This window comes from Monopterus albus, unplaced genomic scaffold (genome assembly GCF_001952655.1).
Source record: "Monopterus albus unplaced genomic scaffold, M_albus_1.0 scaffold67.1, whole genome shotgun sequence".
Classification (NCBI taxonomy): Eukaryota; Metazoa; Chordata; class Actinopteri; order Synbranchiformes; family Synbranchidae; genus Monopterus; species Monopterus albus.
In genome coordinates this window covers 470,833-487,040 of record NW_018127947.1, presented here as the reverse complement: position 1 = coordinate 487,040, position 16,208 = coordinate 470,833, and the positions used below count along the sequence as shown (strand labels likewise).

General features: G+C 41.8%; 3 protein-coding genes across 6 annotated transcripts in view; 1 reads left to right on the top strand and 2 right to left on the bottom strand.

Moving 5' to 3' along the window:
* snx11 (sorting nexin 11) overlaps positions 1-4,205 on the bottom strand; it is a 13,512-nt gene extending 9,307 nt beyond the window's left edge. The window contains exons 1-3 of one of the 2 annotated variants that reach the window (XM_020604719.1): positions 4,031-4,205; positions 2,854-2,893; positions 2,445-2,531 (exon numbers count right to left, since the gene is read on the bottom strand). In XM_020604719.1, coding sequence (XP_020460375.1) covers positions 2,445-2,531; positions 2,854-2,877 — 111 coding nt within the window. In that variant the 5' untranslated portion in view covers positions 2,878-2,893; positions 4,031-4,205. The remainder of the gene's footprint in view (positions 1-2,444; positions 2,532-2,853; positions 2,894-4,030) is intronic. The other variant, XM_020604720.1, reaches the window with a different exon arrangement.
* A 454-nt stretch (positions 4,206-4,659) lies between these two features.
* Positions 4,660-9,258, top strand: cbx1b (chromobox homolog 1b (HP1 beta homolog Drosophila)). Of its 3 annotated transcripts, none has more exons than XM_020604745.1 (6): positions 4,660-4,772; positions 6,678-6,759; positions 7,076-7,232; positions 7,429-7,582; positions 8,315-8,409; positions 8,556-9,258. In XM_020604745.1, exons 2-6 carry the CDS (start codon positions 6,705-6,707, stop codon positions 8,695-8,697), a joined length of 603 nt encoding a protein of 200 aa, XP_020460401.1. In that variant the 5' UTR covers positions 4,660-4,772; positions 6,678-6,704; the 3' UTR covers positions 8,698-9,258. The 3 variants fall into 3 exon arrangements, with proteins under 3 accessions (XP_020460401.1, XP_020460402.1, XP_020460400.1); XM_020604744.1 differs by lacking the exon at positions 4,660-4,772 and adding an exon at positions 4,888-5,250; XM_020604746.1 differs by lacking the exons at positions 4,660-4,772; positions 6,678-6,759 and adding an exon at positions 4,887-5,250.
* A 388-nt stretch (positions 9,259-9,646) lies between these two features.
* The window catches only part of nfe2l1b (nfe2 like bZIP transcription factor 1b), a 7,568-nt gene continuing 1,006 nt past the window's right edge, over positions 9,647-16,208 (bottom strand). The window contains 6 exon segments of the mRNA XM_020604709.1: positions 9,647-12,134; positions 12,136-13,002; positions 13,305-13,463; positions 13,581-13,670; positions 14,660-14,878; positions 15,923-16,208. The exon segment at positions 15,923-16,208 is cut by the window's right edge and continues 15 nt beyond it. Coding sequence (XP_020460365.1) covers positions 11,625-12,134; positions 12,136-13,002; positions 13,305-13,463; positions 13,581-13,670; positions 14,660-14,878; positions 15,923-16,208 — 2,131 coding nt within the window. The 3' untranslated portion in view covers positions 9,647-11,624.

Below are 16,208 nucleotides of genomic sequence, written 5' to 3'. Positions count from 1 at the left end.
GAATGTCTAAGAAACCTTGCGGCCCATCCTCCCGCCATTTCCGCTCTGCCTGCCTGCATAGTCTCCGATAGGCCTGCGTGACGTCATTCAGCCAAGGATCAGAGAGGTTCCTAGTTCTTTTCCTCCTCAGCGGAGCAACAGAATCCATAATCCGGCCCAGACACCCTCTCTACTTTTAAGATTGGACTTAAGATGTTCCTTTTTGATAAAGCTTATAGTTAGGGCTGGATCAGGTGACCCTGAGCCTTCCCTTAGTTATGCTGCTATAGGCCTAGGCTGCTGGGGGGCCCCATGATGCTCTGAGTTTCTTTCCCCTCCCCTCCTGCTCTGCTCTGCTCTGCTCTGCTCTGCTCTCTCTCCCTATGCTTCTATATGCCACCATTACACATCGGTAACTGTGTGTCTCCTCTCTCCCGTACATTAAATTATTGAAGAATTAAGAACCATTCCTTACTTTACAAGTGACAAATAATAACACCTGATCAGTGTTTGATTGTTGTGTCTTGTTGCTTTTCTTCTTTTGTCTCTCCTCTATCCACTCACCCCAACCGGTCGAGGCAAAAGGCCACCCACCAAGAGCCGGGGTCTGTCGGAGGTTTCTTCTGTTAAAGGGAGTTTTTCCTCCCCACTGTTGCCAAGTGCTCGCTCAAGGGGGATTTGTTTGGTTTTCTCTATGTAATAATATTGATAACAGTAAGGTCTAGACCTTACTTTGTAAAGTGTCCTGAGATGACTTTTGTTGTGATTTGGCGCTATACAAATAAAATTTGATTTGATTTGACATCACGGACTAGTTCCAGTGACATGTGACCACTGATGTTCACATTAATAAGCTGCCGTCTGACGGGGTAATTAATCGCATGATAAGCTGCGCTGATCAAATTTCAGAAACATTAAAGCAGATGATCAGTTTACATCAGTGGAGAAAATGTTTTTCCACAGTAAGCAGAAGTGCTCACCATACTCTTTAGCAACAATTAGCTATTTGATTAATTGATCAGCAGAGAAACTGGAAACTATTTTGATATTCTAATAGCTGTTTTGTGAGGGTGTCAGTGGCTTCTAAAGTTTTATTGACAAAATGAATAATAATCTGAAGATTAATCAATAATGAAAAAACTGTTACTTGCAGCCCTATAGATTGCTTTTTGTTGTATTGGTATGAACAGTCTAAATGTATTTTAGGAACTTTAAAATATTTTAGACAAATATCCATCACTGTTTCATGTTAGGTTGGAAATTTGTGCAGGCTTCACTCAGTTCAATACTTAAGCAAGACCTGATTAAGCAGCTCAAAACAGATGAATGGATTAATTCAAAAATGACTAAATTGGCGGTCAAAGGTCTGGAACAACAGTACTGGAGATTTTTCAGATAGGCTTAAGAAAACACACAAAAAAACATTTTAGAACTAATGTTACTGCCTTGAAAATATTTAAACCCATCAACAATGAAATTTAAGCTTCAGTTTCTGTACAGTGACTTATAACAAAAGCAGCATGAAGTATTGGTTTCTGTTTCCTGACGTTTCTGTGAAGCTCTGGAAAAGCTACTTTTACTTCTAATTCAAACACTGTACTGTACATATGAAGCAAAAACGTATCGGCCACAGACAAACTGACATAAGACCACAAGACGTCACCTTTTCTCAACCAGAAGTCATGAGTCAGTAGCCACATGACACTTGCCTGGGCACGGAACATTTCTGCTGACACAGCATTCATCAGCACAACCGAATGGCCTGCACCACGACACCACCAAAAACCTTTGCCCAAACACAATGTAAACAATCTGTCTGCTGCAAACAGTGGTTTCCAAAGACTCAGGTTAAGTTGGCTGAATCTAAAGAAGTCACAAAATGATTATTTAGGAAGTGGCACTTGAAGCTGCAGATAACTTCTGCTCCTATATCTCTTTATCTTGTTAGTAGTAAAAGACAGACTTAATAGAGAACTGTAAGCCTGTAGATTAGTCTCAAAAACTACTACACTGGTACACAACTTCTAGTAATTATCTGAGAGAAACCCTAGCATCATCAAATTGTTTTATTTGTAGGTTTATGTGTGTGGCAGTTTTCATAAGGGCTAACTGAATTTCTGATTTAAAGTCTCCTGCTACATGATATGATTTAATGTGTTTGCTTTTAGTGTGTTTTTATTAAAGACTGTTTGGGTATCTTGAAACACGCTCTATAAATAACATGGGGCGTCTGCAAATGTCTTTCTTTTGTCTGATCAACAGGCCAAAACTTAAAGGTATTATATTGACACTAATATAAAATAAAGGAAGCAGCCAATCTTCACACTGGAGAAGCTGAAAGAAGAGCACAGTTGGACATTTCTGCTTGGAAAATGACTAAAGCGGTAAGCAGACTAGTGGCCGATTATGCAGCTCAAGCTAAAGTTGCGGCTGAACATATTTCCAATTTAAATGTCAGGACTCACATGTAAGAATATCTTATAATCCACGTATGAATTCCAGGAAGCTTCATTCTGAATGCGAGGATCTTGGACCCGCACTGCAACAAATTCCTGAAGGGTGGAACAAATTCACACATACACAGCTTTACATAAAAAATGGCTGTGTTTGTGAGCTCATGTTTGTGTGTTTTACTGCGTCACAGTTAAATCAGGAGACAGATCCAGATTACTGTGTGAGCACAACAACATTTCTACAGCGATACAGTTCCTCAAATGCTTTTAAACGTCAATGGAGGCATTGTTCTCTAGCACTTAATTGGACGTTTGTTTAAAAAGAAGACGTGTATATTTTAGATTTCACCACCATGAGAACTCACGTTAGAAATTAACACGTTATTTAATGTAGAAAGACAGAGAGAGGGAAGTCACTTACATCTTCTTCGTGATTCCTGATCATCCTACCAAGTGCTGCACTGCAACGAAAGGAGAAATCAATGAGGGAATTTTAAAAAAACGGATAGTTCACATCCGCTATAGTGCTGTCATGAGAAAATGACTGATTCACTAAAAGAGAAGCTGGTCAGCTAACATGAACTGAGTCACTCTTGCAGGCGTTTCTCTTTCCCACTCAGGAGCAATATACTGTATTTAGACTCCTTACAGCTTTTTCAGTGAGCAACAAGCAGCCACTTCTCCTGGACTTTCAGCTATTTGTTCAATCGCCAATAGTCTTTTCTCTTGGGCTGACTTTGTGATTGTGGCATTGTGACATAGGTTTTGTCTCTGTCTAAAGTTTTCCTGGGTCAATACAAAGCAAAATGTGATCTGTAGGCTGTGGACTTAGGGTATGGAATACCAGAGGCTGTTTTTAACATGGCTTCTTGACATGCTGTATCAAACTTGTTTTTGCAACTCACCGTGAAGCATATGATTTGCCATGAAAGGTATGAAGTAAAGGACATTATCATTACAAATTTAATTTTATGTCAGAGATTTCTATAATTAATATACTGTAAGTCCCAAATGCACCCCACTGACTCTTTGCGAAGATGGTACCTTTTTATACTGCTGTAATTCTTGGTGAACAATCACCAAGGCTAAACTGCCTGAACTGGGAAACTCGCCTTATTTTTCTTTCAACTTCCAAGCTTATTAAGTCAAAATTCATCCTTTCAAATACTATAAATACCACAAACATGCCACAAAGAGAGGGGGGACCAACAGTTTTGTTCCCTGGACCCCCTTGTTTCATAATCGGCCCATGCTTACAACGGCTGTCTCTCAATTAAAACAATATTTATTCTGTGAGGTGGGTATCCCTGCTTAACTGTACAAATAACTGCATGAAATAGATGCCTGAATTTAACAACTTTAACGGCTGGATCCGATCTCCTAATACTGTGTAGAGAAACCGGAGGAAGCACAATAAAGTACTGCTGAAATCCCAAATTAGGAGATGTCGCTGTCATATAGCTAACTGTTAATGAAAATGAAACCTTAGGGCTTTCAACAGTGCAGTTGCTGTAGCCAAGTTCGCTAGTTAGCAGTTGTCCGGCCTGAATGACTTGACTTCTCAAAGCAAAAAGCAGCTAAAGGCTGCTACTACTTACTTTCATTAGGTGTGTTAGCTGCTGTGAGAGTGTCCAGCCGCCTGTTATCGGTGTCGTCCTCTTTCTATGTAAGTCTTACTTAAGAAATCCTCAAACACAGACCCTTGTTTTTGCGAGCACTCCCATTTCCATATCACAAGTCACAAACACCAGACTGCGTTTTCACGTCACACCAAGACGTAACGGGTTACGGCAACGTGCGTACGTAGAGAGGGGCGTGGTTTCAAATCATAAATAAAAAAACGAAAATTCTATAACATTCTGTACATATTGCAGCATTTCTGATTAATTTCTGAGACATATATCTCCAGGAGCATATAGAAGTGTCCTTCTTCATGTTGTATTGAAAACAGGCATTACAGATAAATAAATATGAAGACTACTGCGCTCAACTGAAGACAAATAATGGGGAGTTGGAGTGTGTATAACCAAAGTCAAAATCCAAAACACAAAAAGGGGAGTTCACACACCTTTTTTAAAAATTTTATTTCAAAATGTCCACATTAGCACAGGATGCACTTTTCCCTATCTCACAGATTTTTGAGCTAAATAAAAACAGATTCTTAAAAAAATAGTCATCCATATTGTAAAGCTAACCGGAGGAGGGAGGGTAATCTAGCCTAATGAGTGACAACGTTTTCTTGTTGGGCGACAAATGTCGGCGTTCTGATACAAGAGCTGAAATGTGTCTGGGGGGTTTTAGTTGCAAAACGTGGACTCAGTATAGGGAACTGTAAAGACTAAGTGAAGTCCTTGAGTAAACTGTCTGCCACTAATTGTTTCAAAGTGTGTTAGGACATCTTCTGACTATTTACTGTATTTATTTTACAGTATCTTTCTTCTGCCTCCATCATCGATGAGGCTGTGCCATTGATTCAGTCCGTTGTCTGCTCACACTCACTTGTCACAGATCTATAAATGACAAGTGCGCAGCACGACGGACTGCTGTTGCGGTGACGAGTAAATCCAGATGCTGTGTAATCTGCGAAACTGCACCGTCCGCGCTCCAACGGACCAGTGGGCTTTTTTTTCCCCTTCTTAACCAGACGACGGGGCGGAAACGACACATTTCGCTGTAGCCAAGCTAGCGGTTCTGTATTTTCACAACAAACCAACATAAACAGACGTAGCCGCCGTATTATTGCGAGACAAGGCTGTTCGCGTTTTTAAATTTCGGTTCGGGTGGAACTTTTAAAACCAGTTAAATTTGTAAGACACCGGTGAGTTTGATTTCTGTTTTCCCTCCTCCGTCCTAACGTGTTGTTACGGTTGATTGTGCACGAGTCTAACATTAGCTAGCCGATAATGTGCATATTTTCAGTGGCGGATGGAAAGCGGTTCTGCGCTTAGTTAGGAGACGCGTTTCATACCAAAATATGACTAATAATAATCACTGTAATCGACACACATTCCAGACTATGTTAGTTGCTAACGGGAAAGCAATATGGAGGAGACACCAGGTAGCTGCAAACCGGGTTCTTCAAGGCTTTGTCGTGCGGCTGGTTTCTCTCTCTCCTCGCTAGCTAATGTTAGCAGCGGAAATCTCCCCAAAATTGAGGATGCATGGGTTTTTATACACCACGTCAGTTTAAAGTAGGTCAAAATATTCGTTTTATTATCAGCTCTGCATTTCCACGCCAGCCTGACTGTCCGCTCAACCGCTGCCAGGTGTTGCAAACATTGCACAGCCATGTCCCCCTCCCCTCCCCCCGTTCTGCCATCGCTTTATCAATTAGTAAAATTATAAACACCAAGGTAGCTACTCTGTGCAATCATCTTGTTAACGGTGATCAATAATACATTTAATGAGTCCATATTTTGCATTCCCGCTAAGATGCATTCGCCTCCCATTAGAGGTCCAGTGAGTTTACACCATGTCGTGAGGTACACGGGTAACTTCAGGAAATGCAGATCAGTATAAATCAATAACTGAGACCAAATTAGCTGATCGACAAAAACGTAATCATCTCTAAGGTATTTTTATGATCGATTATCATTTGAGTCATTTTGCAAGATAAATTATTAATACAATGCTTAAACACGGATTCCAGCTCAGGTGAGAGGAGGTCCCGCCTTTTGGGCAAACATCATTGGAAAGTTATTGATAGAGGGTTTCTGCCCTAGACAAAGAAAACATACGCATAACAGGCCATAAAGAAGTTTTAGGTTTGATTAGATTAGATTCAACTTTACAAGTACAAGGCAACGAAATACAGTTTAGCATCTAACCAGAAGTGCAGTGTGCACAGTATCTACAGTCTGTACAGTCAGAACCAATTTACCGATGGATATGTACAATTGATATTTACAATAAGATATGTGGGGTAATGTACGATCTACAACATGGATTCAAATTGCAAGTAATGGACAAGGCACATTAAGCTTAGAATTTGAATCATAGTCTTGTACATCGTGCATTACCCTACATATCTTACTATAAATATCAATTGTACATATCCATGGGTAAATTAGTTCTGACTGTACAGACTGTTAAGTTATGAGACATTATTTGCTGGTGGTCTGCATTGCCTCACACGGTCACCCGTGTATTTTGTTCAATGAATCCCATTCTCCAATGCTGTTTTCTCCTTTCTACCATCTTGATTCCTGCTTGCTTCCTTCATGCAACAATCTTGACGTTGACCAGGAACCTGCTGGTCCCCAGGTCTACCTGATGAGTATGAGCCTGACTACAGAACCCTCTAGCGATGGTCCTACTGTTACAGAAGGTCTCATGTATCATTATTTTCTAACATAAATGTATCTGTATCACTTGTCCTTGTGGGGTAAGGTGTGTGTCAAGAGTCAAGGAATGAATACCAGTAATGTATGTGAGCAAAGTGGCAATGTAAATGTTTGTCATCCATTTGAACCTGTACTCAGCAAAGTGACATGTCACAAAGAAATGTGAATATCTAAAACTGGATCTCAAACACCTGCGGGCAGAGACCGTTTTCCGTTTCAAGGCTCAGCAGCTGTTAAAAAAAGCAAGTGTCCTCAGGAATGGTAACTTTCTGCTCATTGCTCCTGCTTCTCACCCATCAGAGAGCAAAATGACTTCAGCTGAGAAGAAGGACAAGAAGGCAGATGATGTGCCGGAGGAGGAGGAGGAGGAGGAAGAATATGTGGTGGAAAAGGTACTGAATCGGCGGGTGGTGAAAGGAAGAGTAGAGTACCTTCTCAAGTGGAAAGGCTTCTCTGAGTGAGTTTGACTGTGGAGTTGTTATTCTAAACATATTTAAAGGTGTCTTTAATAAATGCCAGAGAAATTCTGGTGGGCTCATGTCACTTCGTTCACTCAGTCCTCTAAATCAGAGCTTGTGATTAAATTAGAACATAGAAAAGAATTAAGTACTGGCTTCTTTATCAGCTGACAAATACTGTACTGATATCTGCAGTGAAGATAACACATGGGAGCCAGAAGACAACTTGGACTGTCCAGATTTGATTGCAGAATTTCTGCAGTCACAGAAATCGGCACACGATGGAAAGAGGAAGGCGACCGGAGACGCAGAAGGAGATGAAAGTAAATCAAAGAAGAAAAAAGATGATGTAAGTCCAAATTCCTAGTTTTCCATCCTCCACGCGTAGTATAGATTCTGTGTGCTCACACATCCACTGTCTGCAAACTTTTCAGGAGTTTGTTTTGGTTCCGGCATTCAGAGAATGAATTACCCACAGGTGTTTTCCAAACAGATGTGGTGCTGACCCAAAACAGCATTTAATTGTAGAATATTGTACAAATATGTAGAGCACAAATGACTAGTTGGGTAGTCAAATGTGCAACAAACATGCTGAGCATTCACAGGTTTCAGCTCCTCAAATTTGAAGGTCTGACACTGTTATTTGTCATACATACAGAGTGAAGTAAACACCTCTTTAGGCTTTGGACAAATTCAGAAAATAATCAGCATTCAAAGTAATTGTTAGCTGCAGTTCTACAAATATATAGAAGAAAAAATATGACACTGAGGTTAATTCAAGAATGTTAAACAGTGAAGCTGAGTGTGTCACAGTCTGAACTTTTGGATTCAGTCTCAACAAACCAAGGGGGCAGCATTGTTGACCCACACTCCTTCATTATGCTGATCAGTATCTGGGCGTCTATTGGAACTACACACAGACATCATCAAATTAACATTAGCTCTACGTGTGCAGCCATTTTTGGCCTGCTTTTATAGCAGTTTCTGTGTCAGTCCTTGACTTGTTTTAAATTCAGATCCAGTTCATGCTAAAATCTTGATTTTGATTAAGTGAGGTTGCATTTTACTGTGTAATCCTCAGACAGAGAAGCTAAGGGGATTCGCTCGGGGTCTGGATCCAGAAAGGATTATTGGTGCCACAGATTCCACAGGAGAACTCATGTTCCTCATGAAATGGTGTGTATGCACTGTACAGCACAGTAACAGCTGAGACTGAATGTCGGTGCCTGACAGACTGCCCTGTTTGTTGGGGATTTAAATGTAATTACATTTTTGTCTGTGCACGGTTAGCTGCATTTGTTGTGTGCTTGATGTTTGTATAGGAAGAACTCAGATGAAGCTGACCTGGTGCCAGCGAAGGAGGCTAACGTGAAGTGTCCACAGGTGGTCATCTCGTTCTACGAGGAGAGACTCACTTGGCACTCATATCCCTCCGAAGACGAGAAGAAGGACGACAAAAACTAACACGGGGAAGAAAGAAAAACTGTAGTTTTGAACTTCGCTGTATTTGAACAGGGGGGTGGGGGGGGGGGGGGTCAGGGAAGGGTGCAGAGATAAGCAAGGCACCACTGGACTCATTTGTCTTTTGGTGTAGTATCTGTCACTTGACTCCACTTTTATCTGGATAAAATCTAAGTGTATATATGCTTCAGATTTGCTTGACAAAACCCAGACGAAAGGAGCTGTAACACGCAGTGTTAATTTTTCGTATCCATTCCAGTTTTACGAGTCGTTCGGCAGATTCAGCATCATTTTCAGTTATTTGGTCCAGTGCCCGCTCATCATGCCATGATGTTGTATCAGTGAGGTGATGTTTTTATTTTATTAGTGTGCCTTTTTTTACTTAGTTTACTGGTGCTTTTAAAGGTAAACGGTCATCTTAGCTTTTTCCTTAGGCAGCTTGGTGTACAGCTCTGAACTCTTCAGTGATTCATTTGGTTATTGCTAATCTCTGTAGTGCTTCTCCTTCTAATGTCTTGCTTGTTGCTTTTGGAGAATAAAGCACTTTTTGTTACTGTGCTGTTTCACGCTGGTGTCACCTTTTACTACTAGTAAGGCCGCAGCTAATTATTTTCTCAATCAATTGTTTGCTCTAAAACAGTGAAAATGCCCGTCACAGTGGTCAGGAGTTCATTTTTTAAATGTCTGGTTTTGTACCACCAAGTTGAAAATGCAGTCACTCTGAGATTAAGAAAAGCAGCAAATATTTACATTTGAGAACAGTAATAAAAATATGTGATTCATTTAGTCAATAAGGTGCATCTCTGTTACCAGTTCTGGCTATTTGTGGTCCTGGGGCTCCTTCAAAGAGCCTGGTTGTTTTATCAGGATAAGTCCCTCAAATCTGCAACATGGACCGGCCCAGTTGCCTCAACCGAGCCCTGGTCATCCAGTAAAACAGAGAACACAAGAGTTACAGGTGAAAATAAAAACACTTTATTAATCAATAAAAACAATTCTTGATTGCCAGCAAATATCTGAAAACAGGAAACCACATCCAAACTCAAAGCAGAGGGTCAGACTGCTATGGAAACATTTGACAAACGACATGGATCATGACAAACATGAAAATATTTACAGAACCGGACAGACAAAAAAGTGCACTAAGTAGTAGCAGTACTAAATAGTTGGTGTTACACTGGAGTGAATGTTAACCAGAGTTTCATGCCTGAATATCACACTGAATGAGGACATTTCTCCTTTCAGACTGTTGCAAGTTCTCTTCAGCCTCTTGTAAATATTCTAGCATAACTACAACCTCAGCTGACCAATTTTACTTAGAGGGTGGTGTAACATACGGACAAACTTCATTCAAACAGACAAGTAATAGCACTTCTACTTTGAGAACGTTTTTCTTCAGCTCTCAAAACCTGAAACGTGAACATAATGAGATCGTGAAATAAAGGCATTCAAATTAAAGTGGCCACGACACACGCTGCCATTTCACACATTCAAATACCTTTTACCTGGTATAACAGCTTGGCTCACGTTGTTACCAACACTAAAACTGAAAGATACAGGACTTGTAACATCTCAGCCAAACATCTTGGCTTTACAGCAGTTAAAAATGGCCTCCGGTGGCTCGCAACAGGGTAACGCTGGCAAATATCGCTACACCACAGTGACGACTGTGCCTGCTTTAGGTTTAGGCTTAAAACGGGGCATCCAAGAGGAAAGAAAGACAAATAATCCACAGCGTGGTTCTGTTGTAGCCTGGGCTTGGCAGTACTCTCTGAAGCTCCTGGCCCATCACAGTATCTTAAATTCCTCTGGTGATTCCAGGCTCCACGTTAGGTTTCCAAATCAACAAAAGTGTAGGCTTTTATGTAAAGCTGATGTGGCTAGACCTAATAACCTTGATTATAGTACAGATTATGAACAGTTAATAAGAGCCTTCCTAAACACAGCTCCCGCATTTAAACCTGCAGCGAAGGAACAGCGACAGACACGGCAAAATGCATATAGCCAAGCCTTTTAAAGACAAATTACAGTGCTATGTATAATTTATAAGAAAGTTGATACACTTTGCAATGCAGTGTGCCTCCTCCCTAAAGCATCCATCTGCTCCTCCTGCAGGACTTCACCTCCAGGCCTCTTTCAGCAGTGACCAGCCTGGGAACACAACCTCCTCTCACACATCTAGCCCAATCTGTTTAGGGCCTCAGATGCCACTCACACACTGACTCAAAACTGAAATACAAACCTACAGAATTAGAGTGCAGCGTTTGAGCATTTAAGATGGATTCAGATCAAGTGATGTGCACTATACAACCTTTGGTTAGTATAGGTATAGGTGTTAATGGCATCCTAAGATGATGGACTTTCTTTAGCCTTTGGTATCTAAACTCCCACAATCATAGGTGCTGTTCTTTGCCTGAAGATTTGCAACTTAAAAGCATCAGTGACTATGAAAATCACCAAGTCTCCAGGATGGGGTGTGATCTGATAGTCCTTTAAAACCTTCGGTGCATAGCTATTCCAACCATCCTTGTTGACAGTTCTTTTCCTCCCATTACCGGTCCCTTCTTTTACCCTACATTCTTATCCATCCTCGTGGTTTGGTGCAAAAGGGTAAAGAGCGGCTAAAGTTTCTCTAATAGCTCGTTTTATGTCCTTTCATATCCCTCTTCTCCTTGTTTGTTTTCCACCATCTAAATAATGAAATATCAGTACTCAAACAAAGAGCTACTTCTTCTTCAAAGTTGTTTCCACAAAAAGAAATGTAGGAACAGATTTAAAAGGGAGAAACTAATGCAGGAAGAGTAGTCAACAATGCCATTTCTCTACTCACCATAATCTTCTTAAAGGAAAAAAGGGCATCTCTCTTGCATCTTCATAAATCTTTCATATTGATTTATCAAAGTAATAGTGATGACAGCAGTTTGTCCCCCTCACTTCTTTTTGTCTTTTTGTTTTTTCTCAGGCTTACGGTTCTGCTCAGCAGTTGTCACGCTGCGGGGCATGATCAGTACGCTGCCATCAGCGCTGTACTGGAGCGAGAACTCACCGGGAGGATAGGGCCGGCCCTCATTATCCCGCAGCTGAGTGAACACCTCATGGTAAAGACTTTGTACCTTCTGCTTCATCTGACGGATGGAACGAATGAACTCCATCTTCTCCTTCAGTAGCCGCGCCTTGTCACGCCTCAGGTCTTGGACACCCTGTTCCAGATTTATGATGGTGTCCAGTTTGCGCTTGCGGCAGTTCTGGGCCGCCATCTTGTTCTTGCCACGCCTGCGGATGTCACGGATGAGGGCTAGCTGGGCTTCACTCAGGTGGTGCTTGGCCAGAAGCTCGTTGAACTCCTCGACAGGCAGGTTGATGATCTTGTCGTTGGAGAAGGGGATTTTCATGGCCCGGGCTCGGTATTCGTCACGGCTCGAGTGTTTGTCAAGCAAGTCAATGAGGAGGCTGAAGCTTTGAGTTCTGTTTGTCGCGACCGTTCTTCTTGCCAGCTGAGATGGGGAGCTCAGAGTGCTCAGAGAAGGCAGAGGAAAGCGGCAGGTTGTAAGTATGATTATGGCTAATGCTGTCGAGCTGAGGGAGGCTGTGGAACTGGGATGGGTCCTGATAGCTCATACGGCAGAGTTTGCTATACCCAGGCTGATAACCTCCAACGGCACCTTCCTCTGTCTCCACAGTGGCCACCTCAGAGTCAGTACTGTATCCCACAGCTCCCTCCTCTGAGAAGGTGGCAGACATTGACGAGGAAGAGGCTGCAGAGGAGCAGGATGTCTCTGAGCTACTTGGGGAGGCTGGGCTGTGGCTGGAGTCCAGGGAAAGACCAGAATCTGAGTCAAGCTCATCCTCCAGCTGGGAAGCCTGAGCCTGGCTGAAGCCCTCCTCCATGGCAAGGTCCAGCAGGCTGATCTCATCAAGCATGGACTCCTCAAGCAAGACGCTGAATGGATCAGGGAGGATAGGTGTGGCTGTCATGTTGTTACTGGAGCTGTTTATGTGTGGTGGGAGAAAGATCCCAGTCAGGTTAGTGGCTCCAAATGTGGAGTTGATGTTGGTGGAGTTGCTGGAGGAAAGTCTGAGCATGGTGGTTCTTGGGGTGATGTTAATGGACTCCAGCTGGGGATGAAAAATCTGGGGGAAGTCTTGGCTGCAGCTGGGGAGGGAGGCCTGGTGAAGGCTGACATCTTGGTTTATCGGTGTTGGATGAGAATGTTCAAAGTTTGCTGTGGTGTTTGATTCAGTTGTCCCATTTGTGTCATTGACACTGCTGGAGTTGGGGTGCACTGAAGTGTTGTTCACTTCCATTGCCTTCCAACAGAAAGATTTTATTAGGGGAAATCTACATAGATCTCAAATTATAACAGCCATTTTTGTGCAAAATAATTACGACATAAAATCTGTTATTCCTGCTATTTATGTCGTTCTTTGACATATTTCAGAGGCACGTTTTCATTCTTCCACATTTGCTTTGATCCTAAAATCACACATGTTGAAAAGTGAAGGCTTTTCTCTGAATTTGCTATCAGCTTTCCATTTGGACCAACCTCATGAAGACAAATAAATACATCCCACACATTCAGAAATGAAACACTGAAAAAGGCGCAACATACTTGTAGCTCCATGATGGCCATGATGTCTTGCCACTGCTGCTCCAGGTCTGACTGTGGCTCTGCTGGGGGCAGCTGTGGTGCCAGAGGGAGGGCCTGAGATGTAGAAGGAACTTCTTCAATGGTAACTGTGGTTTCTGGGGTCACAACAGGGGCTGGAAACTAAATGAAAATGTCCTACATTTTAATATAACAGTTTTTCCACAGCAAGTAATATATTAATATCTTGCTGTACACTACTTGCATTTCATGTGAAACAATGTTTTTTTTTGCTTTTACCTCAGATTCTTCTCCAAAAGGAAATGTGGCCTCCAGCAGCCTCAGGCATTCTTGCAGAGACAGTGAAGTCTGTGAGCCGAGATTTGGGAGCTGGGCACCAACAGAAGAACACATCAAAACAGTATTTATTCTGTTAGGGCACTTTCACACCGGCAATTTGGTTCAATCTGATCTGGACCAAGGAAAAAAAAAAAAAAAAAAAAGGGATAAATCATTTTAGTTCTGACAACAGACCCTTGTGGGGAAATCCCATGTCACAGACCGATAGCAGGCCATGTTCCAACCACCAATGAACAGCTCACCAGAAGTGCACCCCCAGTCTGACCAGCAGTTTTCACACAAGTCTGAACAAGCTGTTACGAAACACACAGGTGAGGTGTGTCTTGATTAAATGTCGGTTTAGTTCAGTGTCCTAAACAGACACCTTTGTGCCATATTAGTGTGTTGCATTAATGAAACCTTGCATTGTTAATAAATATTCTGTGTATTTTGCCTAGTTCATGCTCAGCTGCGCTGGTCAAGTCAGACCATTCTGACACAGTATAAAAAGAACAACTTTTTTTGCATTTGCTTCTTTATCAGTTTAAGCTTCTCCATAAAACATTACAGATGTCATGAATACCACAAATATGAGCGCTGAATTTGCTGCGTGTGTGTGTGCACCAGGAGTTTTTGTTACATTTATATGTCACAGGGGAGAGCAATTCTGAAATCCACTAATCTACTGAAAATTGCTCTTGGATGTTATAAATGTGTATCACAGCTTGGTAAACTGAGCTTGTGTGCAGCTTGTTGGGTCACTAAAACTTAAACATCTGTCTACACAGCCAGTGTGACTCAACAACAAGATGACATTACTATATACAAACAGCAATTCTACAGTTTTTTCATCCCACATGTTTTTTGCAAATGGTGAAAATAAACAATTTGGAAATGTTTCCATGAATATAGACTCATTTTCAGCAGATCAAATTATCTTTTATCTCAGAGCTTTAATTTTGCTTTATGTTGTGTGAGGCAGTTAACTGGGCCTCCTCCCACTGGACAATAGGAGATAAAGAGCCGCTTAATCTACCAACCTGCTCTGGAATACTCTCTCCTGTCTCCCCGTCTACTAGCTGAGCCCCTTGTAGGTTTACTCCATTTCTCCAGCTCTCTTGTTCCTCATTCCCCTCTTTGTTCTCCTGTGGGTTGGGCTTCTCCTCACTCTCCTTCAGACGGTTGCTGTAGTTGAACACTTCTCTTCCTGCACCAAGGTCGATGTCCTGTCGCCACAGGATGTCAATCAAGTCAATGTCCTGGAAAAACATACAGCAACCACTGGAAAATGGCCCTTTAAAGAGAAAAGTTATTTTGACAATCTGGTATTGTGCAGGCATTCAATGTATCAAAATCTAATTCATAATGTAGCAATGTAGAAATGAAACCCAACATATCTGGGTTATTTATGGTTTACAATATTTATTTATTTATGATAATAAGCCAGCACATATACTGCTCATCTTTTATACAAGCAGTTTGGCTTTTTATTTAATTTGAGTGGGTTATTTTGGAAGGAAAGAGTCATATCATGTAACCGAAATATGGTCAGATGACGCAACCATGACTTAATCACTCTGGCATGGTGGTTATCATGTGATCAGAAAGCTGCTTCAGTTTATCATAGTCAAAGAATGACTTTGTGTGTGTGTGTCCCTAAATCCACTGTTACATAAAAAAAGAACCACTAACAATGTTGAACTACTATAGATAGAAATTTGTATTGTTAATGTTTCTATCATGCCATTTTAAGAGCATATATTAAGGAAGATGACTGTATGCTGTACATTTAAAAGTAGCACGCTGAGGGCCAACATAAACTGTGACCACAGCTGTAATGAATGTGACTCAACTGGTTTGGTTAAAAATACCTGACACTGGTAGAAAACGGTGTCGACCATGAAAAATACAGGTGTTTTCACCTAAACTCAGTTTATACTTTTTTACATTTTTTGTAGCTAACTTGTGTTTTGTACTGACATAACCCAAACTGTAGTGAAATGCAATAAAAATAATATCAGACTGATTAATCTAAGTTGCCCCTTGTTAAGTGGACAAGAAGACTAAAGTTTTGTGTGCATATAATTGATTTTTGTTAACAGGAAACACTAGTTTAGCACTAAATTAGGCCATTCATAAACTGTACATACAACCTAATATTTGATTTCTCAACTGCTTGGTCTACTTTAGCATAAGCATTGACTAAATGCTGCTGTGTGACAGACAGTGTTGACAACGAGCGACTGTGAAAAGGGGGTGTTTCCCCTCCGGGACAGATGTTCCCCAAGTGTTAGCTGCTTTACCTCTTTGGTGAGGTCGTCATTTCCATCCCTGCTGCCCTGCTCCTGGTTCCCCTCTGGGGCCACAGCTCCCAGGCTGCTGTCCGTTGTGGTCAGGTTGTACGTGGATTCAGGTGCTCCACTTCCTCCCCTCATGGCCGGGGTAGCGTCAGGGTTGTTAACGTCCTCTAGGCCGGCCCCATTGTCCAGGATGATGCTGGGGCTGGACTGGCTGCTGGCAGACACCACAGTCTCAGAGTCACGATGCACTAGCCAGGTGGTGAGTTCGGTACTGGGTACAGCAAAGCGA

Bases quoted from the DNA above. Each gene is read 5' to 3' on its own strand.
- cbx1b (XM_020604745.1), top strand. From the start codon at position 6,705: ATGAGTATGAGCCTGACTACAGAACCCTCTAGCGATGGTCCTACTGTT. The intron at 7,233-7,428 runs GTGAGTTTGACT...TGATATCTGCAG, and splicing joins AAGTGGAAAGGCTTCTCTGA to TGAAGATAACACATGGGAGC. The intron at 8,410-8,555 runs GTGTGTATGCAC...ATGTTTGTATAG, and splicing joins CTCATGTTCCTCATGAAATG to GAAGAACTCAGATGAAGCTG.